The sequence below is a fragment of the Stegastes partitus genome, unplaced genomic scaffold (assembly GCF_000690725.1).
Source record: "Stegastes partitus isolate 25-593 unplaced genomic scaffold, Stegastes_partitus-1.0.2 Scaffold123, whole genome shotgun sequence".
Classification (NCBI taxonomy): Eukaryota; Metazoa; Chordata; class Actinopteri; family Pomacentridae; genus Stegastes; species Stegastes partitus.
Window position 1 is genome coordinate 119,094 of NW_007577854.1, and position 16,370 is coordinate 135,463.

Here is a 16,370-nt window from a genome sequence, read left to right on the forward strand (position 1 = left end):
GTCAACCAAACTTTTGCCAATCAATTTGCATTGTGGGGACTGTTGGTAGCAAGTCATAAAGAACAATACATGGACAAAAAATAATAATAATAAGTGGAAGGAGTGCAAAGCTAATTCAGCTCCTTTGAAAAGTCTGTTATATTCATGCTTTATTTTATTAGCACTATTATGTTTATTAAATATTGAGTCAGTGTAAAGACTTGTACAATACTTATCCAATGTTATAAAATATGCATAAATTACTATTTTTATCCTGTATTACATTTGTGGTAAATGGTGACAATTTCATTTAGTAATCTCCTGCAGGGTTCTAAACATACCATCAGAAACAAATAATGATCTTTCTTGACAAATGACGGTTTGAATGGACATTATCAATAACTGTATATGTTGAAGCTATGAAGCATTTGTCGTACCATGTTCAGGTCACAATATACTGTGTATAATGCGCAGTCTTTAGATACAAGGAATAATATTAAATAATTAAATCTACTTGTCAGTGTTTTATGATGACTTTTGTTGTTGACACAGCAGTAGTTAAGGCTTTATTTTTTCCACTATGACTAGTTGAGAAATACAAATACGCTGAGTTTCAATTCTGAATCCAGACTACTCAGATGTAATTTATTCATTTAAAACTGAATTACATATTTTGTTAAAACATAAAAGCTACTTTGACCCACACAAACACAACCACAAACTGTAAACAAATAGGATTTTATTCCACCATATTATATGCTCTGTAAAACCTTACCAACAAATTACTGTAAAAAATACATATTTTTTCAGATTTCATGTGCTCATAACATTATGTACAGTCAGTGAAATCTGTCAACACTGTTGTTGCATTTTATGAAAAAATATTACACTGGTAGAAAAAACAGAAGATATTTGAAGTCTACAAAATTAATGTAGCAAAATTTGGCACATTGTGTTTTTAAAAAGCTACCAGGCTAGAAACAATCAACTGGTCTCGAAAGAGACGAAAACTTAGAATTATTCAAGTGTCACCTGAGTTTCAGTATCAATATATTAGCAGCTAAACTTTGTTTGGACTCATGCAAAAGTAAACGAACAGGAATGCGTTGCAGAAGCAGCTGCGAAGACGTCGAAGAGTGTCACAGTGGAGGTTAAAACTGATGAGGTTAATGGCCTTTGATTATCTGTGGAGTTTCAGACGGGTGTTGTTTCTTTCTATGCATTTGGCTTTGTGGTGGCGAAACAGTAAATGTATAACTAACACCAAACACAATGCTTAAATTATGTCTCAAAAAAGCAGAAGAGAGAAACACAAACTTTCGAGCAGGCAGCAAGCGATCATCAAATTAAGTTGCATAAAATATTTACAGTGTGTCTTAAACATGACTCCAGATTATTAAATGTTGAAATGATTAAATAACTTATTTAACAGGGAGCCTGCCAGACACAGGAGCTTTTCACTCTTTAAAATACATACAGGCAAATGTACACTAAAATATTTTTAAATATACAATACAGTATACTTGTATTCTCACTTTACAGATGCAGAAAAATATCCTTTTTTTGTTTCACACTAATGCAGTCCTTTTCCATAAACACCGAAAAAAAAAATATTAAACATTAAAATCTGAACTGAATATAGCCTCAGTTTAACCAGCCGTTACAAATCTGGGGGTTTATAGACAAAGAAAGAGAGACAGGATGAGCAAAAAAAAAACTACCAAAACTGACAAACAGAAGTAAGACACACATCGGCTATCACGCTGTATACACTGTAAAATTGTAGTTTGGCATCGCAGACGTGGAGAATGACGGATAAAGAGAGTTGTCCTCCACAGCAGCTTTAGTTTGAATCCAAAAAACAGGTTCTTTTTCACTTCAAAGAGACCAACACAAGGCCTGCCTTTGGCTCAGTGAACCTGAGAGATGCAGAGATAGAAGAAAAGGTGGGTGAAGATGAACACGTCTGGCTCTGGCGTTTTGCTTTGCTGTGTGTGTGCACGTACCTGTAGTGTTTGTTGGTGAGGTAGTCTATAACGGCGGGGCGGATGCGGGCCACGCCCCCCTGGCTGTGGTTCCCTCTTCCTGTGATGACAGAGAGCTGAGGTCGACACAGACCCTGTTCGCAATCTACACAGAAAGAGGCCAAAGAAGAACAAAAGACACACCCCGGGAACAGAGTTAACAGCAGCAATGTGCACAAACTTGGAAAGGAGGGCAGGAGTACCAGCTTAGAAAATGTAGCAAGCTGGGCGTTGTGATTGGTAATATGGTTCAGGTGCACCACGTACCAGTGACGTTCCTGGTTGGTGTCAGGACTTAAAGGCGCACAGCATCAGTTTTACACATTAAATTGAGGATATCTCTTTTTCTTTGGTTCAAACCAGGTGAACCGTACCACAGGTGTGAAAGCAATTCAAGATGCAAGGCTCATCTTTCACATGATCCTTTTGGCCTCAAAAAGCCCTTTTCAGACATGGAACATGTCGTTTATCTACTAAAATGAAGGCTTTTGTCACTCATACATAAGTGACTTTCCGGTTATTGTTCCTTGCAGCTTTATTCAGACATAAAAGACACAGTACTTGTGTGATGTTTGGCACCTGGTGAGTGAGAGGGAGCAGAGAGCAGCCGAGAGCACGACAGACATGAGATAAAGGTTGTGATAATAAGTCTAAATAGGTGGTAACACTACCAGATGAACATAAACTTCTTCATGTTCATGTTTAGCCTTGTCCTGCTACAACCTTTATGTTTTATTACATAAAATTTTACATTTTATTCAGAGTTGTGCAGTTTTGAAACATAATGACATCTGCTAAAGTCAATGCTGGGACTTTTACATCAAAGCAACAAGGGTGTTATTCACACATAGAAGCCCACATGTTAAACTGCCATCAGATAAACAATAAGAGGTGCATGTCTATAAAGTTCAATACTGAGTGTATACAGTATATTGTTAACTACCTGTGCTTTTGTCCTGTAAGACCTGGGCCAGATGTTCTAGGGCCTCGTCTACATGCAGCCCGTGGAGGTCCAGGATGTTTCTGGGCAGCAGCGATGAGTTGACCCTCTCAAAAATCTGAACTGCTGCACGGTGATTGGCCTCACGCATCCGCTGGCCATGCAAGTGCCCCTAATAAAAAAGAAATGAGTGGATACAAATGTATTTACTCTTTAGCAGTGCAGTTATCAACATTAATCAGGCATACCACAATTACAAAACATAAAACAAGAAAGCGGATTAATAAAGTTGAGAAACATTACTTTGAATGCTACATATTCTCTCAGTTAGGATGACGGTATTACATTAAACAAAACAACTTTAAACCCTTTTTTTATAAATTCTGAAAGTGCATTACAGGTGTAAATACAGCTAGGATAAACACTAAATATGAAAGTCAACTTTTCTGCTTCAGTCACCTACCTGCTGTGCGTAAAATGAGGCCACTTCTCTGCGCCCCTGCTTGTAGGCCTCGGCAGCCTTCGTGAAGCTCTCGAGCTGTCGACTTCTCTGAAGGCTGGCCTCGGCCCTGAAGTCTTCATACTCGGGGTCCTCTCTGTCTTGGTAGTTTGGTACAGCTGATTCCATGGGCTTCTGCCTCTGACAAATGAAAAATAAAAAAAAAAACAGTGATAAAAACAGGTCATTAAGGGTGAGGAAAGACGATCACTTATACTTTGTAATATAATCTCTTCAGCTGCATGAGGCAGTTATGTTTCCTTCAATTACTGTTATTAATTTAAACTCATACAGAAGCCTTTAACCAGTAAAATATCATCTGAGATTTGAATGATGGCTTAAGTGTTTGTCTTATACTATGTGAATTAAATATACAAAAATCTTTAAACATTGTGGTACATTGTTGCATCATGGTTGTCTAAACTTTTGTGAAACTGAAGCAAGGCAGATTAGTATCTAATGAATTATTGCTTTTAAATGTCATGTTAAAATGCCGCAGGGAAATTCAAAGTGATTCCATTATCAACAAATTAGATGGCAAATACGAGATAAAATGTGGAAAAAAAATATTAGATTACATTACACAGATACATTAGTTCTGACCCACTGCTTGTTTCTTTCTCATTCTGTATTTTTTTGTACCTTTTCCCTCTCCTTGCTGGCTGCTCTGTGGTGGTCAGCCCGAGGAGCTTCTGGGGCAACTACCGTCTTCACAGGTTCCTCGTCGAGTAAAGAGCGTAGAAACAGCTCTGTCTGGGTCAGGCTGTAACTGTGCAAAGATAAACATACACATGAATTCACCAGGATAATAGAACACTGTTATAACATCTGTACATTTTAGGAAAAAAATGAATGATTCCACAGCTTTACAGAGCATGTTTGTATTATCAGTCTTAGATCAAGGTTCTTGATGTGTCTCACAAACAAAGTGAATACAATCTCTAAGTAGTTTTCTTACTTGTGGTCTCTGAAGATGTCCTGGAGAAAATGCCTGTCAATGGCAGGGAACAGGGAGTACAGCTGGTTCTCTTTCAACAACGTGGCTCCATCACGTCGGTCAAGTTCTCCACGACTTTGTCTGGTCTGAAGGAGAAAGGGGTTGGACAGATGATAGAATGAGGGGAACAGAAAAGAACATAATGTTGTATGTGCAGAAAATACAAATAAAATCAGCAGGTACAGCAGGCAAGTGCTACCTTCTTTACGTTCTCCTGCAAAGCCTGTTCCTCTTTTATAATATCTCGAAGAGACACATGTGGACGGGACGCATTCCAGTGGTCCATGAGCGGCATCCAGCCAAAGGCGTCTGGCTGGTTGTCCAGTGACATATAACCATCCGTGTTCATCAGAAAATTGGCTGGCAGTGTCCGGTCTTGTGCTCCAGGTTTGTCCACCTGTGAGTCACCCCAGTGTGTCGAACCTGATTATTCAAAGATCGACATTTAGCAGCTGCGTAACAAAGTGGTGTTAAGACATGCGCTTTAATGTATACTCCTAAATGTGCTTGTACTATCTGTTACTGTATATGCACTGACAAACGTGTGTGTATGTGTACACTGTATGTAAAACAGCATTGATCATATGATGAGTAAATATATACTGTTGCGATCTTTTCATGATGCATCATGGATTTCATTTGGCATTGTGATTGCGTGTGTCAACTCACTTTCCTGCAGTAGGTGAAAGGAAAGAGTTGCTTGTCTTTGCTTTTCCTAAAAAAAAAACAAAAAAAACAAATACAAAAACAAATACCCTCTTAGGCTCACGTACAGTGGATCTAAGTACATTTATAACTGGATAATACTGATGTTGGTAAAGTATTGCCTCACCTGGATGGTTTCCTTCCATTTCTGGTGGAGCAGTTTAGCCAGGTTCAGGTCCATATGCACTGTGTAGTCATCGGCTGAGCAGGTACCTGAATATTTTGAGCCAGACAGGACAGAGGCGATGATGTGAGTTCTGGGTGGCAGAAAAGTATACCTTTTTGTGGGGGGGGTTCAGCAATTCAATGAAGCCCCCTCCTCTTAGACGGCAGAACCAGTGAGCTATGTGCAACATTCTTTTGAATCACACACACATTACACAGCAACTAGCCAGGTGTGTGGAGCTGTGATGGAGACTGATCATTTCTGGTGTTTGCAGTTCAGTTCAACAAGCATGAAAGCCTTCTAAGACACTTTTCTAAACAGCGTGCAGTTTTCTGCATCGGTAAAAATAACTATCTCGCCTCTTTCCGTGACAGCTGGCTCTTCACCCTGCCTCCCAGCATGACCTATCAGATCACGTATAACCACAGCATGTCATACAACTATGTCAAAGAAAAACCCTTTTTCAGTGTGAAATCTGTGTGTCAGTTACCTGGGTCTATTCCAACAGGACCGAACAGTTCAGTGAGCTGTAATGCCAGCTCAGTGGGTAGTTTCAGCTCCACACTCTGAATACTCAGATGTTGACTTCTTCTCTCCTCTTTCCTCTTATTTTTCTTTCTCTCCAATTCTTCCAGCTCAGCCAGCAGCAGGCGGTTGACCTCATCCAAGCTGGCAATGTCGTCCTCAGTCTCAATTCTTGACTCTTCAATTATGACTCCATTATCCAAGCTCCCACCCCAAGCTCCACCTTCAAGGTCAAGCTCAGATATCACTCTGTGTTCGGTGTTGTCAGATTGCTCTCCTTCCTTTACTGCTTTAGGCAAGTTAGGTTCTGCTTGTGGATATGTTTCTAAGTCTGAGGTTGTATCAGGATGATCTGTGTTTGTAACTGAAATAGCTACACCTCCAAAACTAGACACATCAATATTACTGGTGCTCTCATTAGACGCTGTAGCTGTCTCACAGGTGGACGGCTGGGTTTCCTCCTCATTCACAGTTGTCTCTCTCATTGGCCAGTCTTCAGGATGATGCTGATCGAATACAATAGGACATGAACTGGTTTCTGCAGCCTTGGATAAAGCTGCACGAAGACTGGATGCGTCGTGGTCATCTTCATCAACTACACCATCCTCCTCCCCTTCACCATCCTCATCTCGAAAGAACCTCTCTCCAGAGTCCAGCAGCAGGTTGGTGGTCCACTCTAAGTCCTGATGACATTTGTCATACAGGTCTTCTAATGTGTCAAAACTCACTAGTTTAAAATGGCGACTGAGAATGCGCAGGCTCTCAAGCCGGTCTTGAGTTACTCCAAGCTCTCTCTCCTCCACCTGTGTGCCTTTCTCATGCACCACACGGTAGGGTACCTCTCTGTGGCCAGACGGGTGAACTGCAACTGCTGCAGAAACAGCAGAGGAGCGCTCCGGCACAAAACGAGAAGAGTCGCCTGATGCGACCTTGATGCTGCTGGAGTGGCTGCCTGCACTGACAACCGCATCATCGGGGCTGTCTGTCCGATTGAGACGCCAAAGAAAGGCAAAGTCTTGAGGTTCTGTCTGAGTGAAGCAACCTGTGTCCACTAGAGGAAGAGGGGAAGCCTCCTGCGGGTGTGTCTCAGATTTGGACTCAAAGTTTGGCTTGAGGTCAAGACTAGTGTTAGGATTAAAGTAGTGTTTGACATCTGAGTTGATGCTAATCTGACTACTGTCTTGAGCTGTGGTATTGGAACTGTCCAGAGTGTTCAATAAGGAATCAGGGCAGTTTTGAGTGAAAGTGAGGGCTAGCTTGCACTGCTTCCCTGATCTTCGACCCTGACGCTGCTTCTTCTCCTGACTAAAGGGACTACTTTCTGTTTCCACAGAGCCCTCACACACAGTACTCTGACCCGTGTCACTAATATGGCTGCCATCAGTCTCAGTTTTAGTTTCTCTGCCATTCTCTGTGCAGCTGTCCACATTTGTTCCACCTTCACCTTCAATACTGGGGGGTATGTCCATAGTCCTCTCAAAAAGAGCTGGAAAAGGATTTTCTGCATTGGGTGTTTGCAAATCCACAGATTCTTTATCAATCTCTGGGACAGTAACATTCCTTTCTGTGAGAGTACTTGCTTCATTTTCAATTCTAAGTCCTTCCCAATCATCAATTCTTAGTTCTCTGACAACACAAGGGTCAGCTGCCTTCCAGTCTAACACACAGTCAGGTAATTCCCCTCTGCTGATGTTATTCCTGTTATTGTTTAGTTTTCTCTCCTCCCTGTTAGATCTACCGCCATGGGATTCCTCAAGCCAGCCACCTGCCTCATCCTCTTTCTCCAATTCCTCTCCAGAACTTGGTGAAATGGAGCATGAGCGGGAAGAGCTGGTCTCAGTTGCGACTACACCAGTCTGGATAAGATCAAGAAGCTTCTGAAACTCGGTTATACCAGGGCCCGAGTGTGTGCTCACTGTTTTATGTTTATGGTTGTTGTCGTCTTGAGATGCATCTTCATCTTTACTCCCATGTACTTCGTTTTGGGTTTCTCGTTTTCTCACCTGTCGTTGTTCAAGAGACCCTTCAGAAGGCCAGTCTCCCACAAAATTCAACATCTCATGCATTCTCTTCTCACTCATGTGTGTTACTAACTCAGGCCCTTCTGGTTCCTCTTCCTTTGTCCTTTCTTTCTCCTTTGCCTCGTTGTCTGCCTGGTTAGTATCTTTTACAAGGTCTGCAGGCTCCATGTTGTCAAAACACGACCTCCTGCTTGGCCGTTCTCTCCTCACTCTCTGTCCAATAGATTCAGAGAAAGCAACAGGCATTTCAGCTCCCCATGAATCTTCATTCATCACTGATTCCACAATGCAGTCCGGGATTTTCTGGTCTCCATTTGGATGAGTCAGGTGGTTCAACTGGTCGTCCAGCTCAGAATCTAAGTCCCCTAAATCAAAGTTGTCCCCATTAGAAATTTCAGGGTTGTCCGTACATTTGTCACTGAGTTGGACATTAAGCGATTCGGTGGATTTGTGGATGCCATCCTCCAGCATTTCTACCTCTCCAGAGCGACCAACAGATGATACATCTGGGAGGGAGGAAAACAGCTGAGGACGAGACTTTTTGAATCCGTCGCTCAATCCAGGCTGATCTACGAGGTCGGGACAAGGTGTTTCAGGCGACAGTAGTCTAAAAAAAAGAGAGAGAGAGGTGCTAATGGTACAGTAAATATAACTGATTTGAGCAATATAGCAACAACTGACTTCACCCAATGATATAGATGATTCCTGATCACCAGATGTGCATGAAGTTATGTTTTCATTTATTTTAGGCACAACAGGGTATGTTCTTTTACACCATGAAATATTTAACTGTGCATTTATTTTTTTTTTAAAAAGTAGAATTAGTCCTGTTAGTATGTATATAAAAAACAGTTTTCACTTGAGGGAACCTAGTGATAGAAAAGTAAGACAAATCATTTGAGTAAATGCCAAATTAAATGTTATGTTCTGGAAATTTGTACTTCTGTTTCTGTGATTGCAGTCACTTAGAAATGAGCCTGAGACTTTCTACACATCTGCAACTACATCAAGTTAGAGTTAATGTTACAGGATGATCGACATCCAGGTTGTCACTGTAAAAAAATCTAAAACTATTACACACTTTGCATAAAAGTTTCAGTGAACTATCAGTTCACAGTGAAAATCTCAATATTGTGAATCCCTAGTTGACAGAAATAATAATTCAAATTCAATTCCACTGCATTCAATCTGTAAATAATTGTATTATTTATGAATGTCATAACTTCCTGGTTTATCAAGACAAACTTAGATTGCAGCTCAGTGAGTTTTTTGAGATTCTATATTGACAGCATCTAAAAATCTCTCATGCAGAAAGTGATTCCAGTAAGTTCATCAGATCATCTACTGTTTAAATCAACTTGACTTCAAGCATATTCACATGGACTCTTAAATTAGATGCTCTTCTTTAAATGTTTGTTTATAACCAAGTTATCTTCATCCATTTGATACAAACACGATGTCAGTTCAATGAGACAAACTTTTAGAGTGAAACTCACTGTGAGTCTTTGTTCTCCAGGAGGAGCCGCTGTTTCCGCTCAGGCATCCGTGAGCCCATAATGGACTGGATTGTGACGAAGCGGTCATATCCATTCAGCATGCGGCGGATTGTTTCCACTGGTACATTATGTGTTGTCCGTCTGAGCATGGACATACGGATAAACACAGATAGACAGAATTGAAATATATAAAACTGTCTTCAACAGCATTGGGCTCTTTAACAGTAAAAAAAAAAAAATCCTTCAGATTATATTCCACATTAATCCTCTGAAACCCAAAACCCTCTGTTTGGTTTGTAAGGTATTTACAAAATTGCCAAAATGAAACCAGAAACTGTTAAGAGAGATTCATCAGATTTGGACTTTCCGACAATCCTTGAACTACTAATCTGTGACATGCTCTTTGATTGGTGAAACTTAACCAAATTTAAGCTTAAAATTGTGATATTTAATCAAAATCACTGTATTCCACATGTTTCACTGAAAAATTTGCCAGCAATAAAACATCTGCTCTAACCAGAGTAGAAAAAGCAAAAAAAATTATGTGCTTGTTGGTGCAACCGCGTAGCCATGACATGATTCCAAGTCCTTTAAAAAAAAGAATGCATTCTACTGGGCATTATACCCTTGTGCTGTTTCTATGGAGGTGCACAACTTGCATTGAAAAATGGGCCCACTGTGAGTGAAAATGTAACTGGAGCAGAAAAGACCCAAAACCTGTTTGGGGTTCAGAGGGTTAAAACCAGACACTGCTGTAATTCCTCTGTTGTCCCACCTCTCCAGCTCTCTGGGTTTGTTCTTCCACCAAGTGTCCGGCTCTCTGAACAGCACCTTATATCCATGTTTTAGTGCCTAGGACAGATGCGTAACCAATCATTTTTTGAGACAAAAAACAAGTTTATGTTTACTATAGCATTTCTACTCACTTGTTGTAACAGCTATACCTCAAATGCTATGTTTTCCCTCATTTGTGTTGTTTTAGAAACTATGCTCTTCTCTAAACCACACATTGTATGCTGAAACTGCACTACACATGTGAAATTACAGATATTAGGAAAAGTGTACTCTAAGAGGATTAGCACATTTACAGCATTTTCTTGGTATTTACAAAGGATAATATGAAAAGCAGCAATTACTGCAGATACAGAACTAATTAGCCACTTAAGCTCTATTACCAAGCTTCATGTATTCTTGCAATGCTGACTGACCTGAGCTACATAGGGTCTCATCTCCCAGACCTGCATGTTGGTATTGTCAATGATGATAGGTTTAGTTCCCCTCTCAAAAGCCTCTCTGGCTGTTGCATAAAGTTGAAATAGGACAGACAACACAAGAGAAATAATGCATTTGTTGCTTTAGTGCAACTTGGGTCAAAACACAGAGCACTTAAAAAATAAAACAATGGCAATCAGTCACACAGATTTATTTTTTTAAAATGCTTTGAAAGGTCACACAGGCCTGTTCACTTGCAACTGCTCTGCAGTCATATCACAACTGTACGTTTGTGTTTTGTTTACCTCGTTTATGGTTCCACTCATGGGCCTCCCCCAAGGTAGTGGGGTCAAACTGGTAGGTTCCATTACGGTAGTAATAGTCGTCAGTGCAGAGTATGACTCCGCCTGGGTTCTGCTCCAACAAGGCTCTGCAGAGACACACGTGAAGATGGCTTTCAAGTGATGTAACTCTGTTTGTGATTGCTGTAGCAGACATCAATGACTCTTATGCAACTGTGGCTGTTAATATGACTCTGCTATCTTGATTGAACTCTGACTTTTGTAGTAAACTTTTGATTATTGATTTAACCAGAGACACATCTAATCTTTTTAATATTTAGGCAATGTGATCATGGTAGGTCTATATCAGTTTTGAAAAAAATCCTGCCCTGTATTTAAAATATTCTAATTTGTAGTTTCAACATTACTACAGGTTACCAGGCTGCTGAAAGGTATGTGAGTGAGAAACAATATGCTCTTTTCATGCTTCAACAACCAAAGGGAACAGGTTAAAGTCTTGAAAGGTTTGTTTTGTTAAAATTGTTTGTGATTTCTTAGTTTATTGCAAACATATATCCTTCTGTTTGACTATTAAGGTATTTATGATATTTCTCAATCAACAGAGATGGAAACATCTTTTTTCTAATTTGGAAGTTTTGTACACAGGTCACCAAACCTTAATAAATAGCACTTTTAAAACAGTTCTTTTCAGAGAAAAGCAAAGGGAACAAGGGAGCTACCAGAGAGAGAGTATGTGTATAAAGAAAAGAGAAATTACTATGTAATGCTTTGTATGTAACAATGTGCAATTTTAAAATCAATCCTAAAAGTTCAATCCTTACAAGCCAAGAGAAAATGACAAAATAATCTTCACTTAATGTGTATTTGTGATTTCTTAGTTTATTGAAAAAAACAAACACAAAATAAACATTGGTGATAGTATATCTGTCAGACAAACTGCTACTTGCTGTTAAACTGTTGTTTGTTAGTCTGGCACATTTTGCATACAGACTGTCTCTACTCTGCTAACTGCAAAACTACATGACTGAATAACCTTTATTACTAGAGCACACAGCAGATCACTGTTCAGACTACTGCAACATTCTTACCTCGCCAAGGTTGACTTGCCAGATCCTGGAGCGCCACGAAGCAGCACAAGCAGCTTCCCTTCTAAACGAAGCCTGTTGCACCGAGCAGAGACCTGTAGAGCAGCAGGTACGGCCCAGGATTTTGGAATAGTAGCCGAAGGTTTGAGAGGTGCCTGACTGACAGAGGCCTGACTCAGCCAGGGAGAGGCATGTCTGGGCTGGCTGGGCCAGTTGGAGGGCGACTGAGCCACAGGAGTAATGAAGGCTGGGCCCTGGTTTGAATGGACACGAGGCAAAAAAACTGGGGCCTCTGGGTTCCAAGGGGAGCCCAGCAGCTCCCGATTCAGCATGTTCACTTTAGATCTTGCTCCACCAACTATTGCATCAGAGTGCATGAGCCCAGAGGGAGGGTCTTGCTTTTTATATACCTGAAAAGCTGAAGGCCGCCCTGAAGCTGCCAGGTCCAGGGAAGGTTTGGGCTTGTCTGCAGATGTTTCTGTTATTAGGTGTGTGAAATCCATGACAGATTGCTGCCCCTCAACAATGTCGCCTTCCCACGTGCTGAGCTGGTTGAGGGGAGAGGAAGCTCCAGACAAGCCTCCCACTGGGCCCGGCTGCTTGGCAGAGGGCCCTCTGAATCCAGGCTCCAGGCTGGACTGAAGCAGCTCAGGGAGGGCCTGCTGAGGGACAGGTGGTGGAGGGAAAGAGGAAAGGGATGCATCAGCAGATAAATACTTGCTGTTGTGGTGCTCCTCCTTTAGATCTTGCAGTGCGGTTAGTGTCTGTAGCTCCTGATCAACAAGCAGGTCCAGCTCTTCTGTCATGAGGTTTGTGGAGGGAGGAGATGAAGGCTGCTGCAATGGTTTGGAGGAGTCTGGGTCCGCTGCTGGTTTAGAAAAGTGACTCGGACTGAGCAGGGCTGCAGCAGTGCGCTCAAAGCCAGAAACAGGAGGAGGGATCGGGGCTGCATCTTCTGCTGCCACGGAGAGCTCCAGGAGAGAGTCCATCGCATTTTCAACTGTAACCAGACACCAAGAAAGAGACATGGGTGAAAAACGTTGCTCTCTATAACCTTCATAACTCAAGCTTTAAAGTCTCAGCGCTTGATGGCCATTTAAACACCGTTTAGAGGAATTTACGTTGACGAATTCAAATCCAACTATGTAAAAACTAAGAAGTTAGAACAATAAAAGAAAACTGAATCAAACGAGTCTTATTAGCACAACAGGCATCGCAATTCAATTTCAGGATAACTTGTTCCAATATAAGCAAGCATACAGGATCTGTCACTCATCTATACTGAAGATGTCTAGTTTAGCATTTTCATAGCACTAAACAGGTGCAACAGGTGGAAGAGGGTGCCCGGGTGTGTACACAAAAAACATGCAAAGGTGCAGCTTTAAATCACACCGTCATTACCACGTATGGAGTTCTAATGGGGACATTCAGTGTACAGTAAGCTCGTACAGTAAACCGCCTCTGCCCTGTCAGAAACACACGACAACAAGCTACACAGCTAACTAGTTAGCCAAGTTACAAGGAATACTTTTCCCAGGAGTCACACAGCAGGTTTGACAGCTGCCTTCCGTGTGTCGTAGTCACCTTTAAAGTCGCACTCGGAGAGCACGATGTAAATAACTTCGGGGTCCAGGTGTGAGAACATCTCCTGCATGCTTTTGACCATCTTCTCCTTGTCGGCGCCGGACACGGACGCGCTGGCTGGAAAGTTGCTCGCCATTGCCCTCTCGTTCAGCTGAGGTAGTGGGTAACCCGAGTTGTGACCGAGGTTCCCCCCTTCTGGCGGCCCGCCGGGGAGCCTCGCTGGGCTCTGGTCGTTTTTCTTTCTCCGAGGCATTCCGAGGCCGAGAAGCAACCGCCGTGTGCGCTCATTAGCGGCTAACGGAGCTAAGTGAGTAGCCGCGGAGCTACAGGAGGGTGGCCCGCAGCCGAAGACATACTACTGTATTACCGGAGTAACCAAAGTGCAACAACTCAAGGTTATGGTATCTAACAGCACTCCAAGTGGTGGAAACCGACACTGTACGACTGGAAGTACATCAGAAAACACAAACGTTGGCCAGGTCCGTCAGACAGGGTGACGTCGGAAATCAACAGCAGTCTCTTCAAAATAAAAGTTTGCCATGGCATCTGTAAATAAAGTATAAACTGCTGTGGCATAAACACAGATTCTAAACGTCCAATGTTGGGTTTTTTTTCATGCTTTAAAATTTTATTTAATTTTTATTTTATTTTAGCAAATTAATGAATGCCTCACATGTCCCAAATTTTATTTATTTGTTTATTTATTTGTTTGTTTAATTTTAAGGTCAAAGTACCAAAAGCTGGTTCAGTTCATCATGACTGTATGAACCCCTTCAGGAAGAACACTCTCTCTGCATCTGTGACTGACAGGCCATCAGCAATTTCTTAGCTTAATAGTCATTGCTGGTTATTCTGTGCTTGAATTCATCATATGTTTTTAATGGTAAGTGCTGTTGGGTGGCCACAGCATCATCACTCTCTCTGAACCGCTACTAGATCGATTTGATTCATGCTCAACCTCTTTGGCTGCAGCCTCAAGCCATAAGTGGTAGTTATCTTGACCACTTGAGGAGTGGCAGAAGTAAATGTCTTCATATCTCAACAGCTTTTGGGTTACACCTCCAACTTTATAACAGCCACAAACACAATAAAAATAGATTTTCACCATACGATACCTTTAAAGTAGCAAAAAAATAAATGAATAAAAACAACACAGTGGCTATAATAATAGTAAACACTATTTGCATAGGTCTTGACAAACTTACAAAGTGCTTCACAGAAACAAGACAAAAATATGTATTGAAAAAATTGGTAAAATAAAGCAAAATATACTGGAAAAATAGAAGCAATGTGTTCATCATAGCCTGAATATAGGCTATAGCACTGTAGTAGTAAGTTTAATATAATTTGATTCATAAAGATGGTCACTTACTATTAGAATGATGCAGTGGAGCACTTACAGATGAATGAGAAGTCTTATAGGAGTTTATCCTTTTCAGACAGTCTTATAGGATTCCCATAAATTTCTCCACATACAAGACAATCTCTCCACTTCATAGGTTACATATTTGGTAACACATTTCATGGTCATATTGGGAATGTACTTTTTTCTATTCGAATTGGGGCCTTGGACCTGCTGTGTGTGGACACCAGGATGAATATTACTTAATTATTTTTTCTCGTACTTTCTATATTTTTGGATGCTGCTGTGGCGTGTAAATTTCCCAGGTATGAGATAAATGAAGTATATTCTATTCTATTCTATTCTATTCTATTCTATTCTATTCTATACTGTGGTAAACAATAAAATTTGTTTTTACAATGTTAGCAGTTTATTTTATCACACCAATGCAGCCATTTTAGCTCAGTAGTGTGACTGCTGTGCATGTGCCCTTTTCTATAATTTACAGTTGTTGAACTGTTTCAAGAAACACAATCTGTTTTCTTGTATAACAACATTTGTATTAGTATTAAATAAATGGACTGATTACATATAGAAACTGGCCCATTTTGCAGGAAAATACTAACCTAACTTTATTATCAAAAATGTATTTAATTGACATGATGAATATTAAATCATATGAAATGGTACGATTTAAAACTTCACCCACTTCAACAGTATTGAAATAGGTAGTTTTCAATTGATAATTATCAGTTGACCCCTAGATGTCAGTATTTCACATTTCATTATTATTGACTGAGAAGTTAACGTTTGAATTTCTTATTGCTACTAGTTAAGTAGTTAAAGTTGGAGTATAGATAGTAGTGATGATAAAAAATAAATTGCTAGAGGAAATACGTATTGACAGACGATCACATTAATCATTTAGCATATGGAATAGTATTAGCAATGCATTAACAAGTAAGTAGGGATTTAATCAACAATAATTTGATCTATGAAGCTGCTAACGTACCATCAGATAAATGCTGCAGAGCAAATAAAAAATAACTAAAGCACGTATACCTGAAAAATGCACTCAAATACATTGCTTCAACAAATGTATTTGATTAGTTCTTTGCCTTAAGGTTTTCACCATACATATAAATCTGTAAGCTATTGTGACATTTGTCATTTGGAAAATGTTGTGATGAAGACTGAGTTATCCACTCCTAAAGATAAATAGATTTTCTTGTATAATGACACCCATATGAATAGTAAATATATGTACTAACTGCATTTGAAAAACAGTCATGGCCCTGTTATGATAAATGCATGCAGTCAAGTGAATATTACATTAAGTCAAACGGTACTTAAATACTAAAATACTCGTTAGGCAGAGGCTTTGAAGAAAATCAGAGTCCTCCAAGCATTTGGTCTGCACAATCTTCAATGGGTAAAGTTTTCGAATGCTAATAACCAGTTGATCCCTTGGTGGCAGCATTTCACAGTTAATT

The 16,370-nt window shown here is 40.4% G+C and overlaps 1 protein-coding gene across 2 annotated transcripts; it reads right to left on the minus strand.

Annotated features, from left to right (window-relative positions):
* Positions 1–698: 698 nt before the first annotated feature.
* On the minus strand, positions 699–14,016 carry n4bp2 (NEDD4 binding protein 2). 2 transcript variants are annotated; one of them, XM_008278397.1, is made up of 16 exons: positions 13,536–14,016; positions 11,955–12,951; positions 10,870–10,994; positions 10,561–10,649; positions 10,128–10,204; positions 9,353–9,493; positions 5,801–8,463; positions 5,272–5,357; positions 5,109–5,154; positions 4,639–4,862; positions 4,401–4,525; positions 4,085–4,211; positions 3,407–3,583; positions 2,947–3,115; positions 1,986–2,109; positions 699–1,898 (listed from the first exon to the last, which is right to left on the minus strand). In XM_008278397.1, exons 1-16 carry the CDS (start codon positions 13,786–13,788, stop codon positions 1,853–1,855), a joined length of 5,469 nt encoding a protein of 1,822 aa, XP_008276619.1. In that variant the 5' UTR covers positions 13,789–14,016; the 3' UTR covers positions 699–1,852. The 2 variants fall into 2 exon arrangements, with proteins under 2 accessions (XP_008276619.1, XP_008276621.1); XM_008278399.1 differs by lacking the exons at positions 699–1,898; positions 1,986–2,109; positions 2,947–3,115; ... (4 more) ...; positions 5,109–5,154; positions 5,272–5,357 and adding an exon at positions 5,462–5,714.
* Positions 14,017–16,370: the final 2,354 nt, after the last annotated feature.

Excerpts from the sequence above, each read along its gene's own strand:
- n4bp2 (XM_008278397.1), bottom strand. The coding sequence starts at position 13,788 with ATGCCTCGGAGAAAGAAAAACGACCAGAGCCCAGCGAGGCTCCCCGGC. Across the intron at positions 10,205-10,560 it reads TGAGACCCTATGTAGCTCAG|GCACTAAAACATGGATATAA; the intron begins GTCAGTCAGCAT and ends CATCTGTCCTAG. Across the intron at positions 9,494-10,127 it reads AAACCCAGAGAGCTGGAGAG|ACGGACAACACATAATGTAC; the intron begins GTGGGACAACAG and ends GTCCATGCTCAG.